Consider the following 27238-nt stretch of genomic DNA (forward strand, 5'->3'; position numbering starts at 1 on the left):
AAAATCCTCACTTGTCTAAAGACAAGCAAGGTGTGGTGGCAAAAACCCCTGTACTAGTTAGGAATATTGATGAGGCCTGGCTCAAACCTAAAGTGGTGTTATGATCTTGGGCAAGGCACCTAAGCCATTGCTAGCCTCAGCCTTCTCAGATGATTTTATGAAATTCAAATTCCCTTCCAGCTAACAAATTTGAGTTCTAATTTCTTTTCAGGCCTAATAAAAGATTTAACTAACAATTCAGGTATTTCAGTTCCTGTGACTTTATTATGTGGAAAATGAGAATAGTAGTAATTGTTCCTTTGTATGTTCTACAATGTAGGTTTTCCATGAGGAGGTAGATAATTTTGTGGTAGTGATGCTTATGGAAGTATCACATTGTTCCAATACTGAAGAATTAGGTATTTTATTTTTTATAGTTAATGTTCAAAATACTTAATTGCCTTAAGATGCTTAAACATTAATTCTTCTCTTTTTAAATAGGGTACAGCTTTTATCTTGCACATGAATTTTTTGATGTTCTTCCTGTGCATAAGTTTCAGGTATGATGGGGAAGAAAAATCATGTATATAAATGAATGCAAAAGGCCTTGCATTGCAAGAATGAATATTTGTGGTGTTTACCCAGTATACAAACATTACTTATTGAAGTTACTTTTAACTATTATTTGGAATTTTGATGAACATAAATAATTGAAAAGCAAAAGTGAAATATTAAAGAGAATTCTTATTCTCCTGGGATAATTATTAAGAAATTTTAATTCTTCTGGGATAAAGAAGTGAGAGAACATGAGATGGTAACTGGCTATCATGCAATGAAGGATTTACTTCAGAAAAAAGGATTTACTTCTCAAAAAAAAAAAAATGTTTTTAAGACACGGTCTCACTATGATGGGTAGGCTCATCTTTTTTTTTTTTTTTTTTTTTTGAGACAGAGTCTCGCTTTGTTGCCCAGGCTAGAGTGAGTGTCGTGGCATCAGCTTAGCTCACAGCAACCTCAATCTCCTGGGCTCAAGCGATCCTACTGCCTCAGCCTCCCAAGTAGCTGGGACTACAGGCATGTGCCGCCATGCCTGGCTAATTTTTTTGTATATATATTTTTAGTTGGTCAATTATTTCTTTCTATTTTTAGTAGAGATGGGGTTTTGCTCTGGCTGGTTTCGAACTCCTGACCTCGAGCAATCTGCCTGCCTGGGCCTCCCAGAGTGCTAGGATTACAGGCGTGAGCCACCACGCCCGGCCCCGCAGGCTCATCTTGAAGCTGAGGGCTCAAGTGATCCTCCTGCCTTAGCTTCCCAAGTAGCTGAGATGGAAACATTTTGTCACTATGCTCAGTATATTTAGCAATTTTTTTTAAATTCCAAAGATTAAAATTTTTCTTCATTCTTTCTGTGAGGAGATTTAAAATTTGGCGATACTGTGTGTGTACCAGTAACTTCTGAGGCTAAGAGCAGATGTCATTATTATGTAGCAATTTGTTAACAGAAGCTTCTGATTATTCCTCCTGAGTTTGTTTTCCATTTAGGGGGCACTTTGCATGCTGTTTATTTAGTTATTTATGGTAAGAGGGGAAAGGTTAATAGTTATTTTTGAGAGGCAGTTTTGAGAATAAACTTGCAAAAATTTATTCTTACGTGTTACTTTGTGTTTAGAAAACACCCCAAGGGTGGCGAGAAGTATTCATTGATGTTGATCCACAAGTTTCTGATAAACTGAGGTTTGTTTTGGCGCCTGGTGCCACCCCAGCAGCAGCTTTCATACAGGTAAGAATACACTTTTTTCCTTCTTCTAAGTTTCTTTTATTGCTAACAGAATTTTTAAAGTTTTATTTCCTGAGTTACTATTTTAGAGTTCCTTTACCGGGAGAGTTGCTAACAACATATGAGGGAGGTGCTTTTTATTGTGAAAGTACAGAGGATCTAGAGGCGGTTTAAATCATTTAAGTGGGTGTGACCTTACTGTCATGTAATAGGAGATAGTTAATAAGCAGTTACTCAGCTAAGTCCCTTACCTCTGTGTTTACCTCAGTTTCCTGACAGTCAATGGTGACGATACTGCCTGCTTAAAAGCGTTCAACATCTGTGACAGCAATGTAGTACAGTAAAGTAACAGCAGCTGACATTTTTTTGAGTACTTTGTATGCATTACTCTATTTTCTCATTTCATTCTCAAAACAACAAAATTAGGTTAGGTTTTCTTATTATCACTCTAGCGCGAGGCTTTTTCCCCATGTCTCCACCCAGATCTAAATTTGATTTGAAACTGCCAGAATGATAGATTTTACTGCCCTCTGTTGACCTCACAGAGTAAGAGTCCATCTTGGGGTTGTTTAGAGGTTCAAAAAATCCCTATACTTCTCAGGAATTTTTAGGCTTTAAGATTGCCTTTTTTTAATTCTTTTTTTTCCAGTTTGGAAAAAAGAAGATTTCTACTCTCTGAACCTTAACTAAGAACTTCCCACCTCAGAAATAATGTTTTAAAAGCATGAGAGCTTTGTTTAAATTTTTTTATTTTGTGAGACAGGGTCTCACTTTGTTGCCCAGGCTAGAGTGAGTGCTGTCGTGTCAGCCTAGCTCACAGCAACCTCAAACTCCTGTGCTCAAGCAATCCTCCTGCCTCAGCCTCCCGAGTAGCTAGGACTACAGGCATGCGCCACCATGCCCGGCTGATTTTTTCTATATATTAGTTGGCTAATTAATTTCTTTCTATTTATAGTAGAGACGGGGTCTTGCTCTTGCTCTTGCTCAGGCAGGTTTCGAACTCCTGACCTTAAAGCGATCCACCCTCCTCGGCCTCCCAGAGTACTAGGATTACAGGCGTGAGTGAGCTCCCTCACCTGGCCCATGAGAGCTTTTAAACATAAACCTATGAATTAAGTTTTCTTTGCAAAGTTATCAGACTGAACACTTGTGAACATTTCTATTTTTTCATGTTCTGGCTACCTAATTTTACCTGAGTGGCAGATTCCTAAAGCCAAGAGCTAACCTTCTGGCCCTGGAAGTTGTGATTCTTTTTAGTTCTTGACATGGTTAGTGTTCACTTATGAAGAAGGGAGTAAATTTTCCCTTTCAGTTGAATGGGGCAAATGGTCATATAACCTCTTATCTTCTTTAAGAGCAATCTAAGATGGTCAGACTGTCAGCACGGTAAGCTGAGGTGTGTTACCTGATGCCAGATGAGGCTGACGTTGTTTTTATAGCTAAGCCACAGTAATTTAATAGCACTAGGGGCTAAATGTGTATTATTTTATTTAATTCTTACAACAAACCTATACAACAACCTATATAGTATATATATATATATACTATATACATATATATATATATATATGATGAAGAAACATACTCAGAAAGGTCAAGTAACTTGTCTACCAATAAGCAGAGGAAGAGCTGAGATTCAGCCCTGAGTATGTCTGACTCTGTACCTGTTATACCTGTGCTGCCATAGGCAGACATCAGGGCAGGTCATTACATCATTTTTAGTAAGGTGTTAGGAGGGAACAAAAGTTAATGTGTGTTTTCATAATGAAGGACAGAAATACCAAATATTCAGTCAGCTTAGGAATTAGTGAAATATCATATATACTAATTATAATTGAACATCTTGAGGTAAAAAGGGTCTCAGGCATATTGGCTTTAGTTCATAAGCTGTTTCGTGTTTTTATATTTATTTATTTATTTATTTAGACGGAGTCTTGCTTTGTTGCCCAGGTTAGAATGAGTGCCGTGGTGTCTGCCTCGCTCACAGCAACCTCAAACTCTTGGGCTCAAGCAATCCTGCTGCCTCAGCCTCCCAAGTAGCTGGGACTACAGGCATGCGCCACCATGTCCAGCTAATTTTTTCTATATATATTAGTTGGCCAATTAATTTCTTTCTATTTATAGTAGAGACGAGGTCTCGCTCTTGCTCAGGCTGGTTTTGAACTCCTGACCTCGAGCAATCCGCCCGCCTCGGCCTCCCAGAGTGCTAGGATTACAGGCGTGAGCCACCACGCTTGGCCTCGTGTTTTCATTTTTAATTTTAACATATTATGGGGATACAAATGTTTAGGTTACATGTGTTGCCTCCCCTGCCCATGTTTCTTGATGTAGGCATATAATTGATATACTTTCTGCCCCAATACAGGACATCATAATACACTTGCTTAATAGGGTCTATTTTATTATATTGGATTTATGTCATTTGTTCTTCCAGTACATTTTCAGAGCCAGTTATGTGCCAGGCATTGTTCTAGGCAGACAAAAATCCCTTTCCCATGCTTTCAACCTAGTGGAAAATGTTTATGTGATTTATGATATAAAAGTAATTTTATATTAAAATAATGCACTTGGCCATCTGGGTTGTTGTGAGGGCATTTGCCTTTTTGTGAAAGAGTTTAAAATGTTTTTATAAACCAAGTGGGTAGCATTAAAGAACTGAGATTTGTATAATAAGGATATTGTGTTAAAAGTTGAGTATAGAAAACACATTTATATTGAGAAGGAATTTATTTTTATTACAACTAAGAAATGCTCATTTTTGAAAAGCCCTAAGGAAACAGTTCTTTCGAATGAGGTATTTTAATTCTTTCAACTATTTTCTTACTATTTTCTTTCTTAATTTTAAAGCATTAAAAATAATTCTTTCATATTTTCTTACCATGCTTTTTCTTACCAGCATGATGAAACAAGGGATCATGTTGAAGTGTGTCCTGATGCTGGCATTATCATTCAGGAACTTTCTCAACGCATCGCACTAACTGGAGGTGCTGCACTGATTGCTGATTATGGTCATGATGGAACAAAGACAGATACCTTCAGAGTATGTGTAATTCAGTAACATGATTTATCAGAATTTCATTGTTAGATCTGAGGCTCACCGAAGGTCTTTATCTTTGGTTTCTATAGTGCCTAGGATTTTTATATTATTTTATGATTAACATTAATTCATATTATTATAATTACCCTTTAAATTTTGTATCTTACTCCTAACCCTAAATCCACTGTCCACCTCTCCTTTGAACAGGATCTGAATTATTTACATTCTTCCTTAGCTGTAGAACTTAAGTTTATAGATCCTAGTAAGCATCTGAATGATACAAATGGATAGATTTTCTTCATTCTTAAACTTTTCTATCTGCTCTGCCTTCATTCAGAAATAATTTTGATACTTTGGAGATTTAATCTTCTAGCTATTATAATCACTCATAACTTTTTCTATCATATTTTCCTTATCTCTTCTCCTCTCCAGATGGATTCTTTTACTCTTTCTAGATATCCTTTCTCAGTGCTCTTTGAGTATGATTAATTCTTTTCAATATACTTTAAGTGAAATACATTTAACTAGGTGCCATTAGTTATTTTCTAGATTTGTGGTTGTTCTTTCTAACTTCATCGCATCTAAGAATAACCTGGAGAGCTTGGTAAAAAGGCTGATTCTCTAGTCACACCTCCGGGATTCTGACTGATCAGGGCTGGGTGGAGTCCAGTAACATTCTCAGGTGAATCTGATGGACATGGTTGATGGATATACTTTTTAAAACACTGCCTAGGTGTTCTCTACATAGGTAATTTCTTTGGATGAATTCTGTGAATTAATGAGATCGCTATTCTATCATGACAGGCATTAATGAAAATGCTAACTCTGTTAAGGTTGGTATCTTTAGGCACTCTAACAATGCACTTTTTATTGGGTTTTCCATATGGCATTCATTCGAAGAAAGGGTGCTACTGCATAAAGCCTGTAAACCACAGATTTAGGCCATATTTTCCTTTTTAACAGCTGCTACATAAAAATGTACTAATATGATAGCATTTCTTTAATCTTGATAATAAGTATAAAAGGGCAAAAATTCATTTCTTTATATTCAAGGGGTTTTGTGGCCACAAGCTTCATGATGTCTTAATTGCCCCAGGAACAGCAGACCTAACAGCTGACGTGGACTTCAGTTATTTGCGAAGAATGGCACAGGGAAAAGTAGCCTCTCTGGGCCCAGTAAAACAGCACACATTTTTAAAAAACATGGGTATTGATGTCCGGCTTAAGGTAAGGTTTACTTTGTTTCATTATAATTAAATATTTTAATTTCATAGCAGTTCAAAACTTAACCTTATACAACTTTATCTGGCCTTAAGCTCTGGTAGTTATCCAGATCCTTGGTATTTCAGTCTTTTCCATAATGTAGGATTTAATGTAACCAGACAGCCCGGTAAGTTTCATGCATCTCCATGTTGGGTAGAATTAAGACTTCCAAATAGTGTTGTGTTCGTTAAGAAAACTGTATTCATGGGTATGAATTTTCTAACTGTTCTTCTTAGGACACTTAAACCTTACCATAGATCAAACCACCTGGGGTATTTGTTAATAATGCAAATCTATAGGTTTGGGTCCCAGCAACCTACATTTTTAATAGACGCCCCATAATTATCAGGTAGGTAATCAGAAATCACATTCAGAGCACTGCTTTATTGGAATATTTAAGAGTCATTAGTATTGCTGCATACAACTACAAATTCTTCTGGTTATTTTTGCTAAGAGTTTTTTTCTTTTCAGGTTCTTTTAGATAAATCAGATGACCCATCAATGAGGCAGCAGTTACTTCATGGGTATGATATGTTAATGAATCCTGAGAAGATGGGAGAAAGATTTAACTTTTTTGCCTTGCTACCTCATCAGAGACTTCATGGTGGAAAGCATCAAATGAATGCATGTCAGTCAAAACCCTCTGCACTCCCTGTGGCTGGGTTTAGTGAACTTGTTTGGCAGTGATATTTCAGCTTGGACCTTTTACCGCTCAGTCTGCCTAAGAAATTGAAATAAAGGGAACACATTTCATATATTTCAGGTAATACAAGTGTTAAAAGTATTTTATCTCTTCATAGCTAGTAAGAATAGCCCATGTTACATATAATTCAACCAAAAACTATAGAACTTTTAGGATTGTGACTGACTTTTGGTATAAATGTGTGTTTTCAACTTAATGAAATAATTAAGTTATCATGAAACTGAGTTTCCTTTAATTAATAAAGCTAGTTGCTGTACTTTTATTTTAAGAAGAAAACACAAGCCCCAAGTGGTCTAATAAAAACTGAAAACAACCTAAATTGCTATTCACAGGGTACTGATTAAATAGATCTGTTATTTTTAAATTGAGGTCGAGCAATTATGTTGACATAGAAAGATCTCTAAGATTCAGTAGTGAAAAAAGTAGGATGTAAAGGTTTTTATAGTCATGATCCCATTTTTACAAATAAATACTTATAAGTAATGAAAAAATTTTTTAATCATGAAAGTTACATTAAATAGTAATAATCCTGACATGTGGTTGAAATACAGTAAATGTAGACTACCGAGGAGGAATAAGTTTTAAAACTGAGCTAATTCTTCCTTATTGTCAGATAAATGTCAAGTTTTAATTCCATATTAAGTTCTCGTTTTTGGTTCACAGAACTTTTATATTAATACTGGAAAGATTAATACTGGACTTTCTGGGGAATTGTTAAATTAGCAACACAAATTTATAAGGTAGATTAGAGGGAAAATAAAACTAGCCATATGCCTGGAATTTATGGCTTAACTATATTGGAAAAGTTCATTGGCAGAGTTGGGAACTATTGCTTTTTATTGCTACTTCTGCTTCCCTGAGAACAGGATTAGCATTCATCATATTCTGAAGTAAAAGATGGAGGCCTTATTTTTCAGATGTTGCCCAGCCTCAGGCCATTCCTGAGTTACTCTTACTCTATTTCCACATTTATTTCATTTATTCAAAGACTTAGTTGGGACAACTTTTGAAAGATGAAAATGTCCCTTCCCAAATACGTAAATGTTTTATAATTAAAGGGGAATAGTCAATGCCTTACATATTAAAACCTAGAAAATTAATTTTGATAATAGGTTCTTAACTTTTCTGAGTCTTTCTGTAGTCATTAATACAACTGTTGGATAATTTGGGTGGTAGCTCCTGAAAAATTTATAGTTATAATCATTCCAAACTTTCATTCGAAGAAATGAGACCTCCAGATAATTACCTCAAATTTAGTATAAAAGTGTAAAAATTAGTTTTTTTATTTTTGTCAAGTAAAAAAAAATCAGTACTTTTAAATATAGCAATTAGTTCTATTTACAAATATTATTTCCCAAATAGTTCTATTACCACGGCCTGGAAAAATAACACAACCAAATAAAATTTTCTTTAGATACCTCTAATAGAGATAGGCTTAGGTTTTCATATGAAAAGTATGATGATATGGAAATACATTTTATTATCAAGCTTCTTTGAGAATATTTACAAAAAGCTGGATGTAACAAAAAATATAAAAATGTACTGAACAGTGTCATTATAGACTATACATTATCAAATGTTTCTAGCAGACAATTATTTCTTATACAAACACAACTTGACTTCAAGACAAAAGGTTATGTAGGTTATACAGTATCTGGAGTAATTACTCAACTCCAAATTATCTGACAGTGCCTTTACAAAATTTTAGAAAACTTAGGCATTCAACAACAAAAATAGAAAAAGAGTGCAATTAATTTCATGGCTTGTATGGTTGATTAAGTATAGCAAACAAACATCATTCCAGTTGATTTTCACCATATGCAATAAAACCACAACAGGTTGCCTAGTGACTCACAATTATTCCATTTTGTGCATGCTGATATAAACAGACTTACTATGGAGAAATCTGGGGAAGTCATCCTCTTCCACAGGGAAAATAACATTTCTAAAATGTTTTCTCAAAATTAATTTGGTTTAATCTTTGAAACTCCCACATGAGAACAAATTACTGAAAGACAGGGAATGTCTCCTGGCGGTATTTGTGGTAGACAGTACAGCATAATTGTCAGGTGGATTTAAGAGGGACTCTGGAACCATACTGTCTGGGTTCAAATACACATACTATGAATTTTGGCAGCTGGTTAATCTCCCTGTGCCTTAATTTCCTTATCTGTAAGATGGGTTCCTAATGTACTTACCACCCTATTGTTGTGAGGGTAAATTAAAACATAAAACAACTTAGAACACAGGGGCACTACATAATGTTTGCTACAATTCTCTCAAGGATATTTTTAGTCCTAGATAGGACAGTAGCTTCAGGGATCTCTAAAGGCCCTCTCAATCTTAGTCTTCATATACAGGAACATTCTTTTCCTCTGCTACCTCAAATTCAATGTGCAATAAGAGTTAACACTTACAGTTTTTAGTTTATTAAATACATTCATACATATCTGATCTTCACAACACTATGAGGAAGGTAGAGGTGAGAATTATGATCTTCATTTTATAAATACACTGAGGAACTACAGACTCAGACAGACTGTCATCTCTGCCCAGGTCAACATAGCTAATAATAATGCAGCCAAGACTTAACTCTTTCAGTCTTCTTAGAGTAGGGAAGAAAAAGAAAAAAAGGTTCACAATGATTACTGAGGAACAAAGAAACAAAAAGCCACAGATTTCTTCCAAGTGGATGATTCCAGCTCTTAAACTTTCTTTGGGGAAATATTAGTAACTATTTTTAAAATAGATGGCTGCTGGAACTGAAAGGTAAAAGGAAATACTTATTCTTTTATTTGCTGAGCTGATAATACAGCCCCACCCTTATAAAGTAAGTGCTTCATGTTCCACCCCTACCATTCCACCAAACTGCTTAAAATAATTGATTCAAAAACATTTCAGATATGTGCAAAGTCCTCTAACAGGATAAGGGAAGAAAAACAGGATACTGTTTGCTATACAGTAACTGTAGCATTAACTGACCTTGCACTGGCCTTCCTTTTAGTACATACTTAATTTTATCCCTCACGTTATTCAACCCTGGGTAAAGATAAATTGTGTAAAGTTTAGATCTGTACCCATTGAACACTGGAATCCAGTATTGGCGTCAGGATGGTGTCAGTCAGAACGTAGAGCTGAGCTATATGTGAAGACATGTGTAATAGTTCAACACTTAGAACATCAGTTCTTACTTGTTTTGTAATGTAAATGTCCCACTGTTGCCAAATACAAAAAAGGTGACAACCTAATTTTCATGTTGGAGAGCACAGAGTCATAATTCAAAAAGGTTAGGAATCACTGTTTCAGAGTCTTGATTGACCTAAAAAAGAAAGGTGAAACAGTCCTGCGCTCCTTTTCTAGACATATAGAAAAAACCCCTCAATGCATCCATGGTTGGTTAAACAAATGTTAAAAGTCCTTGTAAAATCACATATTGGTTTCCTCACAGTTATCTCTTAAATACAAATCTGTTACTACCTATAACTCTTGTATGATTTGGTCAAGCTATGCAATTATTGAACTCTAGCTTGCCTTTTTTATTTTCCTTTTAAAAACACAAATGTAAAAACAGGAAAGGGAAGATACATTAAGTGCCACTGTAGTACAAAAGTGAAGGATTAGAAAAAAATGCTACAAAAATTTATAAAAAGTTTCACCTTGATTCCACTGTGAGTTTTTATTACTCAGTTTCCTCTCCTGTACCTACTCATTATGAACTACAGTATTGGTGTCACCAATTCCTTATACTTCCTTATGTCTTTGCATCCTTGCAGATGACAACCTACAACGAACAGTAACGCAACAAAGTATCAGTCCACAAAATGAAATCTTTGCTCATTGAAGTTAGCTCTTTGATAATTAGGGATCTTCTTCCATATCATCTGGATTGGGAGCCATAATGAAGTGCTTTGGATATAAAAGGTTGTGTGTGTATGCATGTATTTCCCAGCGAGCATCGTCACTTTCATGTGTAATGTAACGTTCTCCAATGCGAGTTTCAAATTCTCTAAGGTCAAGCCAAGTCTGATAGTCCTAGGAACAAATGAAGTGATTATGAAACATAAACAAAATACTGTCAACTTTTTTTTTTTTGCTTAGCACCCTAGTCAAATAACTGACAACCCTTACTTATAAGCACTCGGCTATATACTTAAGTTCTATTTGTGATATTTTTTTTTTTTTTTTTTTTTGAGACAGAGTCTCACTTTGTTGTCCAGGCTAGAGTGAGTGCCGTGGCGTCAGCCTAGCTCACAGCAACCTCAATCTCCTGGGCTTGAGTGATCCTTCTGCCTCAGCCTCCCGAGTAGCTGGGACTACAGGCATGCGCCACCATGCCCGGCTAATTTTTTTATATATATATCAGTTGGCCAATTAATTTCTTTCTATTTATAGTAGAGACGGGGTCTCGCTCTTGCTCAGGCTGGTTTTGAACTCCTGACCTTGAGCAATCCGCCCGCCTCGGCCTCCCAAGAGCTAGGATTACAGGCGTGAGCCACAGCGCCCGGCCTATTTGTGATATTTTAAATTAGTAATGTTAAAAAACACTTTAATGAAGTGTCTACTGAAGGAAAGTAACTGTTTTCTGAAATTAAAAAAAATTTTAACAAATAAAAAAAAATAAAAATAAAAAAAGGAAAAAATAAATCTCTTGGCATCTCACCTGAAAAATAACAACAACAACAAAAATTTGCAGCCAGGCATGGGTGGCTCACGCCTGTAATCCTAGCACTCTGGGAGGCCGAGGCGGGAGGATTGCTCAAGGTCAGGAGATTGAAACCAGCCTGAGCAAGAGTGAGACCCCATTTCTACTAAAAATAGAAATTAATTGGCCAACTAAAAATATATAGAAAAAATAGCCAGGTTCCATCTCTGCTAGAGACAAATAAAAATAAAAATAAAAATAAAAAAAAGAAAAAATAGCCAGGCATGGTGGCGCATGCCTGTAATCCCAGCTAACTGGGAGGCTGAGGCAGGAGGATTGCTTGAACCCAGGAATTTGAGGTTGCTGTGAGCTAGGCCCAGGCAACAGAGTAAGACTCTGTCTCAAAAAAAAATTGTTTTGCTTCAGGCTTCTGAAGTGGCTTTTAATGATCACTAAAACATTTTGTTCTATACTGTGTGAGGCTTAAACCTTCTCAAAGTAGGTGAAAGTGCTTGGAATTAACAGGATTTTAACAGGATAACTTTATAATCAGTGAGATTATGATTGTATTTGTTTTGAAGCTGATTCTACCCCTCATTCCTTTTTAAATAGTCCTTACTCTGAAGTTAGAGATTATCTTTTGGCAAATCTATGCAGGATCTTTGCCAAACATTTTAAAAGGCATTTTTAAAAAATCTCTTCAATGCAAAAATAAACCTTTTAGTGAACATTTAAAATAATTTTGACAAACTAACATGTCATGCTAATCTTACAAGAAGGCGAAACGAACACATAGGCCTATAATTGTTCATGGAATTTTACTATCAATACTGACTTCAATGATGTACTGCACAACTTCCAGAGATTCAGCCATAGTACAGATTAATCACTGAAGAGCACTTACATTATTCTAAGAAATGTGGAGAATCTCTTGATCTTACAGTGGTTTCATTAGGTAAGACAATTCACAGTGAACTGCTCAAATGAAGATCGCCAGAGATAATACTTTTTTTACCTGTAGCCAAGGATGACTAAGAGATTTGTCAACACTATAACGTTTTCTCATCTTCACTTGAAGCAGGTTGTTTATCAAATCAATTGCTAAGAGAAAAGACAAAATTAGATACATGAATTTGGGTGTATAGAGCACCCCAAACCTGTGACTCTGCCTGGAAAGCAGTTTAATCCATACAAATAGAAGGTTGAGGAATGTTTGCTTCTCAAGGACATGGACTTTAAGTTAACATGTAACGTGATCCATAAATATTTACTGAATTAAGTATAACTGTCAAATTTTCATTTTATTTAGAAGGCACTATAGAGTACAGGTTAAAATAATACACTCTGGAGCCAGACTACTTGGACTGAAGTCTGGTTCTGCCACTTCCTAGCTATGTGATATGGGGTCAGTTATTAAAACTATGCTATGGCTCAATTTTCTCATCCATAAAATGAAGTTGTTTAATATATGTAAGGGCTTACAACAGAGCTTAGCACAGAATGCTAACTATTATTATTAACATTTCAAGACGAAGAAAATAGACTCTTGATTACAGGCAGACTACCCCCCATCCCCATAACACCATGTTGTTCTTTAGTCTCTGGCTTAATCTATAAAATTAGCCAAAGCTATTGCTGCCTCTACAGACCTGGTTAGACTGAGGTGATAACTTATCGCCAAAAGTTCACACTTTTGTTTTAACAAATAGGTTCAGTGTGTTTTGGCATATATGGTCAATCTTGGCACACATATTTTATTCACTTATTTGGAGAAATGTATCAACTGCAAAACCAAGGCAACTGTATAACTACATACTCACTATAGTCCTGTATAATGATACATTTGAAATACTGATAACAAAGGCTAATGAACCAAATAAAAGACATACAATACTAGCTCTATTTCTCTTCTATATACTATCAAACTAGAGAATATTTTCCATAAGTACTTTAATTATGAATTTCTCTATGTTCCAAATACTTCAAACCCTTAATCATTGTTCCTGAAAAATGTGCGTCATAATTATTTGGAGTGTTCATTTAAAAAGGCACATTCCTAGGTATCATTCCAACTAGTGAATCTGTCTCTGTGGGATATGGCCAGGGGTTTTTCTTCCAATAAACTCATCAAGTGATTCTGTTACAAGAAGTATACAAACCACACTGCCCCAGGAACTCTGAGATGATCTGGTAACATAAAAAAACTATCCTGTGAACTTCTTCAATTAGCTTTCCTCATTTCCAAGCAAACCTGCTACCATCTTTGCATGTTGTTCCTCAGATTTTTCCCAGTGTAATGGAATATTAGTCAATCCTTTTGATTAGGCCTAGTACTTCTGGAAAAATTTAAAAAACCTACCTGTTATAGGGGTTGGCTAAATCCAAGTGGGAGTATTCCCCAGCATTGACTCTGTTACTTTGAGCGGGATAGTTAAATAATGTTCTAAGTACTTGTCCTTTCTATGAGTATCAGTAAACTAAAGAGGGCCAACCAAATCAGTCTTTTTTTTTTCTCTTTTTTGTTTCACATCAGAAGCAAAGACCTCACTGGCACCAAATCAGTCTTGATGGGTATAAAACCAGGAGTTGCAAACTGAAAAGCATTCACTAGGCAGAAGGACAAATGCATGAAGCTTCCTAGCAGAAGTTCAAAGGAGAGGAGAAAACAAACCAGAGAATGTCACGTTGAATATATAGTTCATTCTAGGTATAAAGAACTGGAACTACAAGTTCCAGTTCAAGAAGCTTGTAAGAATCCTGTTCTGAAGATTAGAAAAGTTAATTATGGAAAGATTGGATACTTAAGAAAAACATGCCCAATTATTAGCCTAAGTAGATCTTACACAATTTACTGGAGTAGTCAGGAAGACTTCATAGATGAGTCACAAGTTAAGGGGTCCTCAAATGACTGGAAGGATTAATAGCAAGGAGGGATTGCAGACAGGGGAAAAGAGGCCTAAACAAGTTGCAGAAAAAGTTCAGAAGAGAACAAACAACTGGGGTTGTGTGGGGGAGTAGTGGCAGAAGAGTCTCGAAGGTGAGCTTAGGCCACATCCTAGAGATCTACAGCTGCAGTGTGGTTAGAGTAGCCAAAATGTTTGGGAGCAGAGTAAGATGAAAGTAATGTTTTCTGATGATAGATTTGGCTGTAGTGACTAGAAAGGACCAGAAAAGAGAGTCCAATGGGTAGGACAGCTGAAAAGGTATCTTAGGAGTTTCAGAATGAAGCAATTGAGGCCTGGATTAGTGTTATGCCTGGGAACTATAAGGAAGGAAAAGAAAAAATGGTATAAAAGGAATGGTGCTCAGAAATTGGCAACTAGTTGAATTTAGAAGATAAATGGGAAATATTAAAAAGAAGATAGAAGAGACAGACTGATTTGGAATCACAGAGATTTTTAGACTTAAGACCAGAGAGCCAAAACTTAATTATTTTTACCTTCACCAGAAATTTCTCTCCATGGATTTGGTGGGTACATAAACGCAGCATTTTGGATTTGGTCATTTATATCTTCATCCTCATTGAAAGGAAACGTGCCACTGAGGCTCACATAGACAATAACTCCCACTGACCACATATCTAGAGAACGGTTGTAACCTTTGCTCCGGAGAACTTCGGGGGCTAAGTATGCTGGAGTTCCTACCACAGATCTCCTGAATGACTTTTCACCAATGATACGTGCAAATCCAAAGTCACACAGCTTCACCTGCACAATTGAAGGATGATGTTAATCTTATGTTATAGTGTTATATATATAACTATGTATCAATCTATATATACATACCTAACTGTCCCTAAATAAGATACTGTATTGTTTCAACACTCTTGCCAACTGATTATGGATATCAAACAATTGTAGATAGGGAAATTATAAAATATCCTTTCCCAAAAGGCAGATACATTTACAGCCCTGTAATCCTAACATAGTATGAAGGACTTTCCTAGTGATTATTTCAAAAAACTTTTAAATTCTAGCTTCCAGAATGCCAAATACCAGACTGGTATTACAGGTGTTCAGTTTTGATGAAATGGAGGGTGCTGATCTTTCATCATTTGTCTTATAAGGAGGTGACTTTTCTATCATCTATGGGCAGGAATCATGTTTCATTTCTGAATCCTCAGTGGCCTTAGAGTGCCTGGACACATGAAGGTACTCACTAAATGTTTGCAAAACAAAAAAATGAGATATAATATTAAAAAAATACCTGTTTTTGCTTAATCCTAGAGTCCTTTCCTAAGAACACTATAAACTGACAAGTAAATAAAACTGAGATATATTAAAGATAACTATTAATGTGGACAGTAGAGGAGTAATGCTGGAGACTGCTCCAAGGAGTAAGAGCAAACAGTGTTTTCTATGACTGTGGAACAAATTATTGCTAGTTAGATGTTTAGATTTGAAAAAAGTCATATGTGAAGGTAGCCACCGGAGTTTTCTAGAAGTGTGATGAGGTTGGCAGAACACTTATCTTGCTGCCCATCTTTTTGTAGAGGTTCAGATTTTGGTGATTAATGACTGCATCCATGCTGAACAAGCAAATGCCGAGCACTTTCTGGAGGAAATGCTCTGAGTCACAAAATATCTTCAGAAAAAGCATTAAGATAAATTGAGAGAAAAGTGATCTATCCTCTAAAAAACAGTGTACAAATGGTGACTGCACAACAAAGTAGTGAAGGTATATTCAAATGCTGCTTGCTATTTCTGGGATATGGACCCTGACACATATTTTTATGAATGATATTTTCTCTGTGTCATTAGTGAATTTGGCTGCTTCAATATTTGAGTCTCTGAAGACTAGGATTACCAACCCTGAAAAATTTGAACTTTTTTTTTTTTTTTTGGTTAAATGCCAGATTTCAGCTAACATCTTGACAAAGTAAAGATGACTTGGCAGTTTGGCAAGTGAATGAAGTGGGGCAAAGTGGAACAAAAAAAGTATAAAGTACATAACATTATTTTCCCTTTGTTCTTAATGGGAACACTAGCCTTAGCTGTAGGGGTATAAATCCCTATAACCATTTGGAGATAATAAATGGAAACAGTTTATTTAATACATTGCACCAACTATTAGGAGACCGTTTTTGACCTCACAATGATAGGGAATCATTTAACCATATAGACATTATAAGAGGAAAAGCAATATTACTATTATACTTTTAAAGTTAAAGAATTGAGAATTGAATGATTTAAAAAAATACATCTTTTTCTTTGAAAAGACAATTTGAGTTGTAGTTACTAAGTTAAATAGCTATCTGCTGTCCTTATTCTAGCCATTTGTCTAATTGTACATGTTTTCAATGTATATAAATAATAGCTTGTCAATGGATAGTCTACGTAATTGGAGGATTCCTCAATGAGAATCATGAAAAACTATTGTAGGTACCACATCCAACTTATATTTCTCAGGACATTTGTTTCAAAATTTGGGTTATGATCCATTTAGTAGGTTATGAAATAAATTTAGTGGATCATGATCAACACTTTGTACAAAATGAAACTCAAATGAATAAAAATAAAGTGCACCACATGTAGCCAGGACACACATGCAACATGACACTGTCATACATATGTGTTAGTGCTGGTAATGAGAAATGTAATTCTTACATAGGTTTTGTTGAAAATGTTTGAAATATAATACTCTAAAAGAGGAGAAGGAGTTGGCTGACTGCCTCAACCAAAAGCTATCTCCCATTTCAGGAAACACCCCACCAGTTAGTTCTAGTTTATGAGGAATTCATAAATCGAGCATTAAGCACCAACCAAGGTTGGTTCATTCCCACTTCATTCTCAAACCATGGGGAGAGGTGAACTGCAAAGGGTCTATGTATGCAAAGTTAGGTCTAAAAACGTCTTAGTGAACATAAACAATATAATGAACAAAACCTGAATTCAAATAATTATTATTTATTTAGAGACAGGGTCTTGCTCTGTTACCTAGGCTACAGTGCAATGGTGAAGTCATAGCTCACCTCAACTTCGAACTCCTGGGTTCAAGTGATCCTCCTACCTCAGCCTCCTGAGTAGCTGGGATTACAGCTGTGCACCACCATGCTCAGCTAATTTTTCTTAATTTTTGAAGAGATGGGATCTTGCTATGTTGCTCAGGCTGGTTTCAAACTCCTAGCCTCAAATGATCCTCCCACCTTGGCCTCCCAAAAGTGCTGGGAGTATAGGCGTGAGATACTGCACCCAGCCTGAATTTAAATTATTTAGTTATTAATCCTCACTGGCAGTTACAGGCTAAAAACTTTATTTCTGTAAGATGGTATGCATTTTGAACATATAGCACTTGGTACACTGCCTTCAATTATTGGGGTACTTCAAAAATGTTGTCAGAATCATTTAAAATGATTCTTTAAAAGGTTCTAGAGGATATCTCACCTGAGGAAATGGCTCTGCTGATGCAAGCAGCACATTTTCTGGCTTTAAATCACAGTGCACAATATTCTTAAAATGCAGATTCCTCAAAGCAACAAGTATCTGTAATGAAAAAAGATTTTTTCAATGCTTAGAAACATCAGTTAAACCTCAATGTGTCTCCTTGAATAGTGTAATAACTTCAAAATTCCACTACAGTTCATCAATATTTAGCTAAAGGCATGTTATTTTGTTCTTTAAAGTTAACGATTCCATAGTCTCCCAAAACATAAAAGCACTGCTATTTAGTTTCCTTAATTTTTAATTATTCTATAGTTTCAAAAGAAGATACCTGTGTGACCATGAATTTAGTAATTCGTTCTGGAAGCCGACTTTTCTCACTGGATAGAATCATTTCCAACATATCTCCATGCAGCTTTTCCATTACCACAAAGACTCGTTCTGGGGTCTCAAACATACATTCCAGATTTACGATCCCAGGATGGTGCAAATTCTGAAGAGAGGTTGCAAGATATTTATATGACCAACTTAAGTAGAGAAATATTATGCAAACATCTAACAGTGTGCTACGACTATATGAAATACATGACATAAAGAGAAGAAACAGCTTAGAAAAATAAACAATAAAAGCAAACAGGAGGGGGGGAAATGGGCATTTATTGAAACCTTAAAATCTGTACCCCCATAATATGCCAAAATAAAAATAAAAAAAAAAAACAGAAAAAAAAAAAGCAAACAAAATGAAAGTTACAATCAATAAAAAGGATCTTAAATTCTGATTTTCTAAGTTGTGTAGTGGAGAGTGGATGCACTGAGGAGAGACAATGTCTTCCTAATTTTATTACACAATTGCCCTTGTCCATTCCTGCTGCTTTTCCTTCCTCCTCATTTTTTAAATCTCTGACACTGCTCTAATTTTGTGCTGCCCTTCAATAGCACTGATTACCAATTAATTTTTAGTCAGTTACACAGAGCTTTGGCTCTCTGGGGGCTGTATTTGTGAAGGTCTTTGCTCAAGAGATGGTTTTGTTTCTAAAGTCGTTATTTATCTGTTTTTTGATTCTCATTATATGATACCTTGTCCCTCTCTTAGGCTCAGCATCTCTCTACTTCCATCATCCCATGTTTCTTGAACACAACTAGGTTATGGGTTGGAGATACATGAAGATGAATGCCATATTGTTTCTGCTTATAAAAAAGCAATCTATCTAAGGTTCTACTCACAGAAAAACCTTCCTCAAAAACAAACTTGTTAAGTCAGCCTTGCTCAAAAACCTTGAATGGCTCTTTATTTCTGGACATAAATTTAAATTCCGTGGCCTAGATTTTAGGATCTTCAATAATCTGGCTTCATTCTCCCTATTCAATCTTAAATATGCTCTATTGATCAAGTGATTATTTTTTATTTTTATTCCTTATTAAACAGAAATACAGATGGGCCCCAACTTATTTTAGCTCAATGTTTACATCATGTAGGTGTTTTAAAAAATGTTTAGAAAATGAAAGAATAGCAACTGCAAAAAAACTTGTTTGCTAATCAATTTAAGACAATTTAGTAACATCGTGTTCCAAGTAGCAAAGTAAAAAGTGACATAATTTTGTAGTAAATAAATGGAAGTGAAATACTCTGTAATGGTGGGTTTATGACAATTGCAATAAGCAATGCAATAAGATTCAGAATATCCTAACTTTTATCAACATATCTTTAGAGGTCTGTCTCCTATACTATGGCTGTTTTGCTCTTAAATTCTTTCCCCTGCCTGCCTTTAAAAACATGTGGACACACAAAAATAGAAGTATATGATAATATTATTCTTCTCCCTTTAAAACTTTCTCTATTTGATTAAATTTTCTATTTCCTCTAGATTATGTTTTAGTAAATTATACTTTCATAGAGAATTACCCATTTTCTCCAAGTTTCCAACTTTATCTAGAAGAATTGAGCAAAGTAAGTATCTTAAGATTCTTTTGTTTCTTCTGTAGTTGTGGTCATGTACTGAAGAAATTTTTGTATTTTTTAGACTGCTATTTATTTTTACATACCTTCTCTTTCCACCACACAAAGAATCAGCTTTTGGATTAAATTCTTTTCTGTGTTTATTAATTTCCATTTTTATCTTTGATAATCCCTTCTGCTTTCCTTAGGTTTATTTTATTATTCATTCCTTTAACAACTTCTGCTTGTTTTTTGTTTGTTTGTTTTTGAGACAGGTCTTCCTCTGTTGCCCATGCTGGGGTGCAGTGGCTGTAACCTTAAAGGATCAAGCAATCCTCCTGCCTCAGCCTCCCCAGCAGCTGGGACTACAGGTGCACACCATTATACCCAGCCAGTTTTATTTTCATTTGCAGAGTTGGGGTCTTGCCATATTGTCCAGGCTGGTCTTAAACTCCTGGCCTCATTCTTTAACTTCTTCAGTTGGACTCTTAATTCATTTATTTTCATTCTTTATGACTTAATATTTGAGATTATAAAGCTTTCTCTAAATGATAGTCCAAAGGTTCTGATATGCACAGTATTTTCATGGTTATTTTCTAAATATTCTGAAATTTTAATTTTTTTCTTTGATTCAGGAATTAAGATAATTTTTTTTTTTTGAGACAGAGTTTCACTCTCTTGCCTGGGTTAGAGTGCCATGGCATCAGCCTAGCTCACAGCAACCTCAAACTCCTGGGCTCAAGCAATCCTGCTGCCTCCGCCTCCCAAGTAGCTGGGACTACAGGCATGCATCACCATGCCCGGCTAATTTTTTCTATTTATATTAGTTGGCCAATTAATTTCTTTCTATTTATAGTAGAGACGGGGTCTCGCTCTCGCTCAGGCTGGTTTCGAACTCCTGACTTCGAGCAATCCGCCCGCCTCGGCCTTCCAGAGTGCTAGGATTACAGGCGTGAGCCACCGTGCCCAGCCAGGAATTAAGATAATTTTTTAAAGTTTTCAGGTAATGGAAACTTTTTGTTTACTGATTTTATAATTTCTACTTTTATTGCATTAATATCAAAGAATACTATTTACTACTGTTTTGAGTTGATGAGGGATTGTTTGTTTTTAGGGTACAGAATTTAGTATAAAGCAGTTAGATCTACCTTATTGTTTAGGCCTTGTATGTTACTGATTGATTGACTGACTGACATACGGTCTCTCTGTGTTGCCCAAGCTAGAGTGCAGTGGTGTCATCATATAGCTCACTGCAACCTCAAACTCTTGGGCTCAAGCAATCATCCTCCTGCCCCAGCCTCCTGAGTAGTTGGGACTATAGACACGAACCACAATGGCCGGCTATATTTTCTATTTTTAGTAGAGATAGAGTCTCACTGTGTTGCTTAGGCTGGTCTCCATCTCCAGGATTTAAGGAATTCTCCCACCTTGGCCTCTGAAAGTGCTAGGGTTATAGGCATGAGTGACCATGTCCAGCCTGTACATTCTTAATTATTTCTGTCTACTCCATCATGGACTACTAATGTGCTTGTTTGTTTCTCCTTGGATCATCTCTAGTTTTCCTTTATAAATATGTTGATGCTGTTATTTGGTGTAGTGTGATTTGCACCTTTGCACTATTGTTAAAGTGGCCTTCTTCATTTCATTTAATGTGTTTACCTTCAATTAAATCTTGTCAGATCATGATGCCCCCCTGCTTTCTTTTGTTTGGAGAAGGGACTTAGGGAGGGCTTCATAGCTGTAGATCTCAGAGCTAGCAAAAACAGCTCTTATTGTGGCACCTCTTCCTGCATGCACCCCTACTTTATTACCACTGTTTTTGGAAAATCTTTACTTATTTTATAGGTCTGAATTCTCTTCTGTTTTTATTGAAGAAAGAGTATGCTCTTCCGTTTAATCATTTTTTCTTGTAGCTTTTGGGTGATTTCCAATAAGAGAAGGAGAAAATGCTGAATTTATACTATATTGTTCAAATCAGAAATTTCCCTTTTAAGTTTCTGATGGTTTTCCATTTACATAAGTATAGCAATGAGAATGCTACACATTTCCTCCCACTACTATACTCCTTTCTTCAGGCAACACCAAAAGAAACATTTTATATTAGTATATACTTAGGAAAGGAAAGTTAACCCCCTTCCTCCCATTTCTTTCCTGCCCCACATGCTCTGTAGATGTGACCATGTGGACAGTTTGTACAGGTAGGAATCTTTCTGTACGCAGATATATGTAGACATAAATAATATACGTATTACTTTAAAATGTTACACAAATTGAGTCATTCCATACTTTTTTCCATCTAACAATATGTTGTAGATAATTTCCCAAATAATACATTCATTCATTCACTATCAAAGGAGTATTTTCCATGTGTCTAATACTATGTAGATATTCTGGATTCATTAATAATAAAAACTGACAAAGAGCCCTTGTCTCATAGAGCTGCTTAATCTAGCAAGATTAAGAGATACAATGGTAAATAAACTAGTATTTTACCTAGTATGGAGATGATAAGTGCTATGGAGAAAAGAAAAAGAGTTAAGGTAAGGAACTGCATGGGTGGGAAAACAGGATTAATGCTGAAAAGAATATGAAAACTTCACTGAGGAAATGATATTTGGGCAAAATCTTGAAGCAGACAAGGAATATGTCATGCAGATATTTGAGGGGGAAAGCATTCCAGGTAGAGGGAACAGCTAATGCAAAGCTCTTGAGACAGAAGCATGTGTGGCTGGGAAAGAGATTCAATTTGTTGAGTATAGTGTCAACAGTGGAACCTTTATCAAGTGACTTTGGCTCAGTTTAATAAAGAATAATCACAGGTATCTGAAAGTGGCATGTGCTCATTTCTATTAAACTGATAGAAAAATAAAGTCCATCACCAACTTTTTAAGAGAAAGGATGGACATTCCTGGTAAACTGTAAAGTTACTTCTAAACCAGTGATCCTATGATTTTTCTTCTCTGTGACTGGAAAGGCCAAAGCTGTGGTCTCAATATAATGTCTTTACCCCATCCTTTCTTTTTGAAGATGTGGGCACAGTAAAGAAAAACTATAAATGCCATTGGTGCTGCAGGTGAAGATAACAGCACCAGTATCAACTACAGGAGTTCAGTCAGCCTTTCAGATTTGTATGATGAGGACTACAGACAAGACGAACACAGGGCAAAGATCAAAGAGTGGACAATACAGTTGGGGAGGAAGAGGAGAGGGGGTGGTGTGGGTGACTGTAAGGGTATAGTAGGTTCCTGTCACCCATGTGAAAAAGTCTAGCTAAAATGCTCACATGATTAAATATTATGGTACTAACTTCAGTAAATGAGGTATGATTTGAAGAAAATTTCCTTAAAAGTGTATTTGCAGGCCGGGCACGGTGGCTCACACCTGTAATCCTAGCATTCTGGGAGGCTGAGGCGGGAGGATTGCTCGAGGTCAGGAGTTCGAAACCGGCCTGAGCAAGAGCGAGACCCAGTCTCTACTATAAATAGAAAGAAATTAATTGGCCAACTAATATATATAGAAAAAATTAGCTGGGCATGGTGGCGCATGCCTGTAGTCCCAGCTACTTGGGAGGCTGAGGCAGCAGGACTGCTTGAGCCCAGGAGATTGAGGTTGTTGTGAGCTAGGCTGATGCCACGGCACTCACTCTAGCCTGGGCAACAGAGTGAGACTCTGTCTCAAAAAAAAAAAAAGTGTATTTGCCACATGAATTCAGCTTATATTAACAGAATTATAATATTTCATATATAAAGTAGGCTAAAGTTCACCTTTATACTACATATACAGAAAATCTTGTTGAGTTTACACACTGCAAAGGAACACCTGAATTCACAATTTTATGTATGTGTACACACAAATAAAATAGGTCCAATGAAGTAAAGTAGAAAGAGCATGTGGTTTGGAGACAGAAAATACTATATTTGGAGACGTACTACAATGTATTCCCAGTCGGACAATATTGATGAAAATAATCAGAAGGCTATAACAATAAACTTTTCACACTATGCATTCCTTGGAAATTCCTAAATTTAGTTATTATGACCCATAGCTGATAACAGGAGGAAAAAAGCTTCAGTGCTTAGTTAGGAGCTGTGTTTATAATCAAAATGTCAAGGAGAAATAAATCCTTAGGAATATAGCCGTTTTATTTTCTTTGTATATTAGTTGGACAAAGAAAGATTCCAAAATTAGATATGCAAAAATATCTTAATATATTCATATTCTGTATACAGAGTCTGTATGCTATTAAAATTCTATTTTAAAGGTAGCTTTACAGGAGGAGGCAGGTTTTTTTTGTTTTTTTGAGACAGTCTTGCTCTGTTGCCTGACTAGAGTGCCATGGCGTCAGCCTAGCTCACAGCAACCTCAAACTCCTGGGCTCAAGTTATCCTCCTGCTTCAGCCTCCCAAGTAGCTGGGACTGACTACAGGCATGCGCCACCATGCCCGGCTAATTTTTTTTTTATATATATATTTTTAATTGTCCAGCTAATTTCTGTCTATTTTTAGTAGAGACGGGATCTTGCTCTTGCTCAGGCTGGGAGGAGGCAGTTTTGATGTGACCATAGGTACCTAACTGACCACAAGCTTTTGATTATTATGCCTCTGAAAAAGTGAAGCCAATGTTACTACTAGCAACTAATAATGTAATAAATATAAAATTAATCATTTGTTGATAAGTTTCTACCTTTTCAAGGAAACATAAGTTCAGGAGGCTGTGTCGTCTTGAATTTCACCCACAAGCAAATGGGGTTCTGACAGCATTAACTATTACCTGACCATGATTTCTTTAATAATATGCAAAAGCGACATAATGAATTAACATACATTTGTATATTACAAATAAATCTTAGTCTTCTAAATGACCCTCAAAAGGAGCCAAATTGTTAGATGAAAAGAAAAACACACACTAATTTATTTTATGGGATTTAAATCATTACCTGTGTATCTTTAAAATATACCTGAATGGACTAAAATATTAAAAAATATTTAGAGTTCTGAATTTATAAAATAGCAAATGCTGTTAAAAGGTACCTAATTTTTAAGTCTTTATTTTATAGTAATTGCTATAACATCAAGCACATCATCTATGAGAAGTGGATGGTTATAAAAATTACTTCCTAATGAAATGTGGTAAGTATCAAAGTATTTGAGGTCCTGGAGGGATGAATTAAAAATAAAATTTTACTTTTTTTTTTAGTTTTACTTAGGAAAATGTGCTTTAAACAAACTATACTAGTATAGAGTAAACCAACAGCAGTCCTTGTTGCTCCTACATTACTGTAATGTACTTTTGTCTCCTTAAAAAACAAAATAAAATAAAACAAAACCACTTAATTCAGACTCTCACCAACCTTTTAGCCAAAAAGTCATAAGAACAAAACAAAACAAAAAAGAAATCTTATTCTTATCTGCATACTAAATAGACTCAGGTTCAAAAACTGATAAATCAAAAATTAAAACGTATACAACCCACTTTTTTTCTTTACCTGTAAAATAGCCACTTCATTACGGAGTTGACTTTCTTGTTTTGTAGGGAATCTCATCTTATCAATTACTTTAATAGCCACATCCCTTCCAGTCTTTCTATGTTTTCCTATTTAAAGAAAAAAAAAAGAAAAGCAAATTGCAGCTCGCATATAATTAAAAAGCTTTATCAGGAATTTGTCCACAGACTGCAATTTGTATGTATTTACTCTTGTATTTTTTTTTCCTTTGGCTCATTTTGTTCTTTCTCCATATTCCTTTATTCACTTTATTCCATATTCACTCACCTTTAATTTTAAGAAATAAATTGTTTCCTCCATAATAAAGGCAGTTTCATTATCTGAAGTAGCAGAAAATTTGAATGCACTTGTCTGCTGAAAAGTAATCTACCTTGTTAAATAAAAGATCATTAAGTACCCTGACCGAGTTATTCAGAGAGACTGTCAAAATGGAAATATTGTACCAATGAATTAATTTTATTCTAGGTTCACAGAGTCAGCACAATGATTTAACCACATATTCCCCCAAACTCTGGGTTCCTATAATCTAGAATCTAGACATAAAAGATTTATGAAGTGCAAGTCTGTAATAAATAGCCATCCCCTCATTAATTAATTCAAACTAATTAGTTATTTTGTACCTATTAAGTACAAGGCATTGTTTTATATGCTGTAGATTAGGTGATGAAAACGACAGGTATATTTTGGTATTTGTTCTTTTAACAAATGTGACCTGCTGTTCTCTACATAGCTATTTATTAGAAAATAATTCATACCTGTCTCAAAGACACAATCAAGTCTGACTACTTGAAAAGATGAGACAAATCCATACATAGTTGGTAAGAAGGCAAAAGTAGGCAGACAGTTCTCTGTCCCTTCAATTAGAAGAGGTCCTCCAGAGATGTCACTAGTCTTAAAACTGACAAATTAGAAGTTCCAAGCCATAGATGTTGTGTATGTGTATAAAATCAACATATTTTCTGGATGACTATTGTATGTCAGACATAATGCTAGGTCCTAGGAATACAAAGGAAACACAGACATCTCTCAGCCTACCTTCAAATAAAGTTTGGAAGGAAGACAATATAAACCCAATGTGTTATAGATACTATCATAGGAGTGTGTATGTTAGTAGCAAGAGTGCCAAGGAGGAACGATCTGTTTTATTTGTTGGAAAGGTAGGGATGGGGACAAGAAATTCTTCATAGAGGAAGCCCTTTAGTTGAGCCTTGAAGTATGAATAAATGTTCACTATAGGACAAAGGGATGGAGAATGAGCAGAGGCAAAGGTATTTGAGGCATGACTGCAAGATAGAAGATAGAAAACAAAGAGGGAGCTGCAATTAGACAGGGGGCTGGAGAAGCAGGGTGAAATCACATCAGCTTTGTTTGCTCTGCTAGGACAACTGGCAATGAATCTGTGGACAACTGTGAACCATTTAACGGTTCTATGTAAGGTAATACTAATAATATTAGATAGGAGTTTTCTGAAAGATTCACTCCAAGAGTGGTGTGAAAAGAAGGCAAGACTAGAGGCAGAAAGGCCAATGAGGAGACTACTTTACCAGTCTTGGCAACCGATGACCAAGGCTTAACATTTCTTTTGTATCTTGGATTGTACCTTATAAAGTACTTTTATATATATTAGGTTTAATTAATATTTAAAACCTTGTAAGCTATGCAGGTTAGATTTTATTAGCTACATCAAACAGATGAAGATACTAAGGTTAGATGACTTCATCAATACCATAAGTTACAGAGCTGTATAGGATTTCAGGTCTTCAGACTTGAAGACAACAATCATACCAACAGTAGACAAATGGTGCCATTTGTGTTGGAAAACTAGTATGGAATATCCTTCAATGAACAAGCCCACACAAACCAACATAAAGTTCAAACCATTTTTCTCCCCACACAAACATCTTTATGTATGAGTTACAAGAGATAAAGTAAGACCATTGTAAAATGAATTTTCTGCTTCTTTCTGTCACTTTTTAAAGTTTTCAGTTGAAATTAAGGAATGAATAATCAGTTACAGT

General features: G+C 35.7%; 2 protein-coding genes across 6 annotated transcripts in view; one reads left to right on the forward strand and one right to left on the reverse strand.

Annotated features, from left to right (window-relative positions):
* Positions 1-26516, forward strand: part of NDUFAF7 (NADH:ubiquinone oxidoreductase complex assembly factor 7) — a 35667-nt gene extending 9151 nt beyond the window's left edge. For 3 of the 4 annotated variants that reach the window (XM_012788448.3, XM_076000674.1, XM_012788449.3), the window contains 5 exons: positions 481-539; positions 1649-1759; positions 4653-4796; positions 5847-6020; positions 6528-26516. In XM_012788448.3, coding sequence (XP_012643902.1) covers positions 481-539; positions 1649-1759; positions 4653-4796; positions 5847-6020; positions 6528-6743 — 704 coding nt within the window. In that variant the 3' untranslated portion in view covers positions 6744-26516. The remainder of the gene's footprint in view (positions 1-480; positions 540-1648; positions 1760-4652; positions 4797-5846; positions 6021-6527) is intronic. The other variant, XR_012918541.1, reaches the window with a different exon arrangement.
* Positions 8026-27238, reverse strand: part of PRKD3 (protein kinase D3) — a 70749-nt gene continuing 51536 nt past the window's right edge. For both annotated transcript variants that reach the window (XM_012788445.2, XM_012788446.3), the window contains exons 14-19: positions 25203-25309; positions 18113-18274; positions 17785-17883; positions 14841-15108; positions 12417-12502; positions 8026-10791 (exon numbers count right to left, since the gene is read on the reverse strand). In XM_012788445.2, coding sequence (XP_012643899.1) covers positions 10618-10791; positions 12417-12502; positions 14841-15108; positions 17785-17883; positions 18113-18274; positions 25203-25309 — 896 coding nt within the window. In that variant the 3' untranslated portion in view covers positions 8026-10617. The remainder of the gene's footprint in view (positions 10792-12416; positions 12503-14840; positions 15109-17784; positions 17884-18112; positions 18275-25202; positions 25310-27238) is intronic.

The sequence above is a fragment of the Microcebus murinus genome, chromosome 3, assembly GCF_040939455.1.
Source record: "Microcebus murinus isolate Inina chromosome 3, M.murinus_Inina_mat1.0, whole genome shotgun sequence".
In the NCBI taxonomy this organism is placed as follows: Eukaryota; Metazoa; Chordata; class Mammalia; order Primates; family Cheirogaleidae; genus Microcebus; species Microcebus murinus.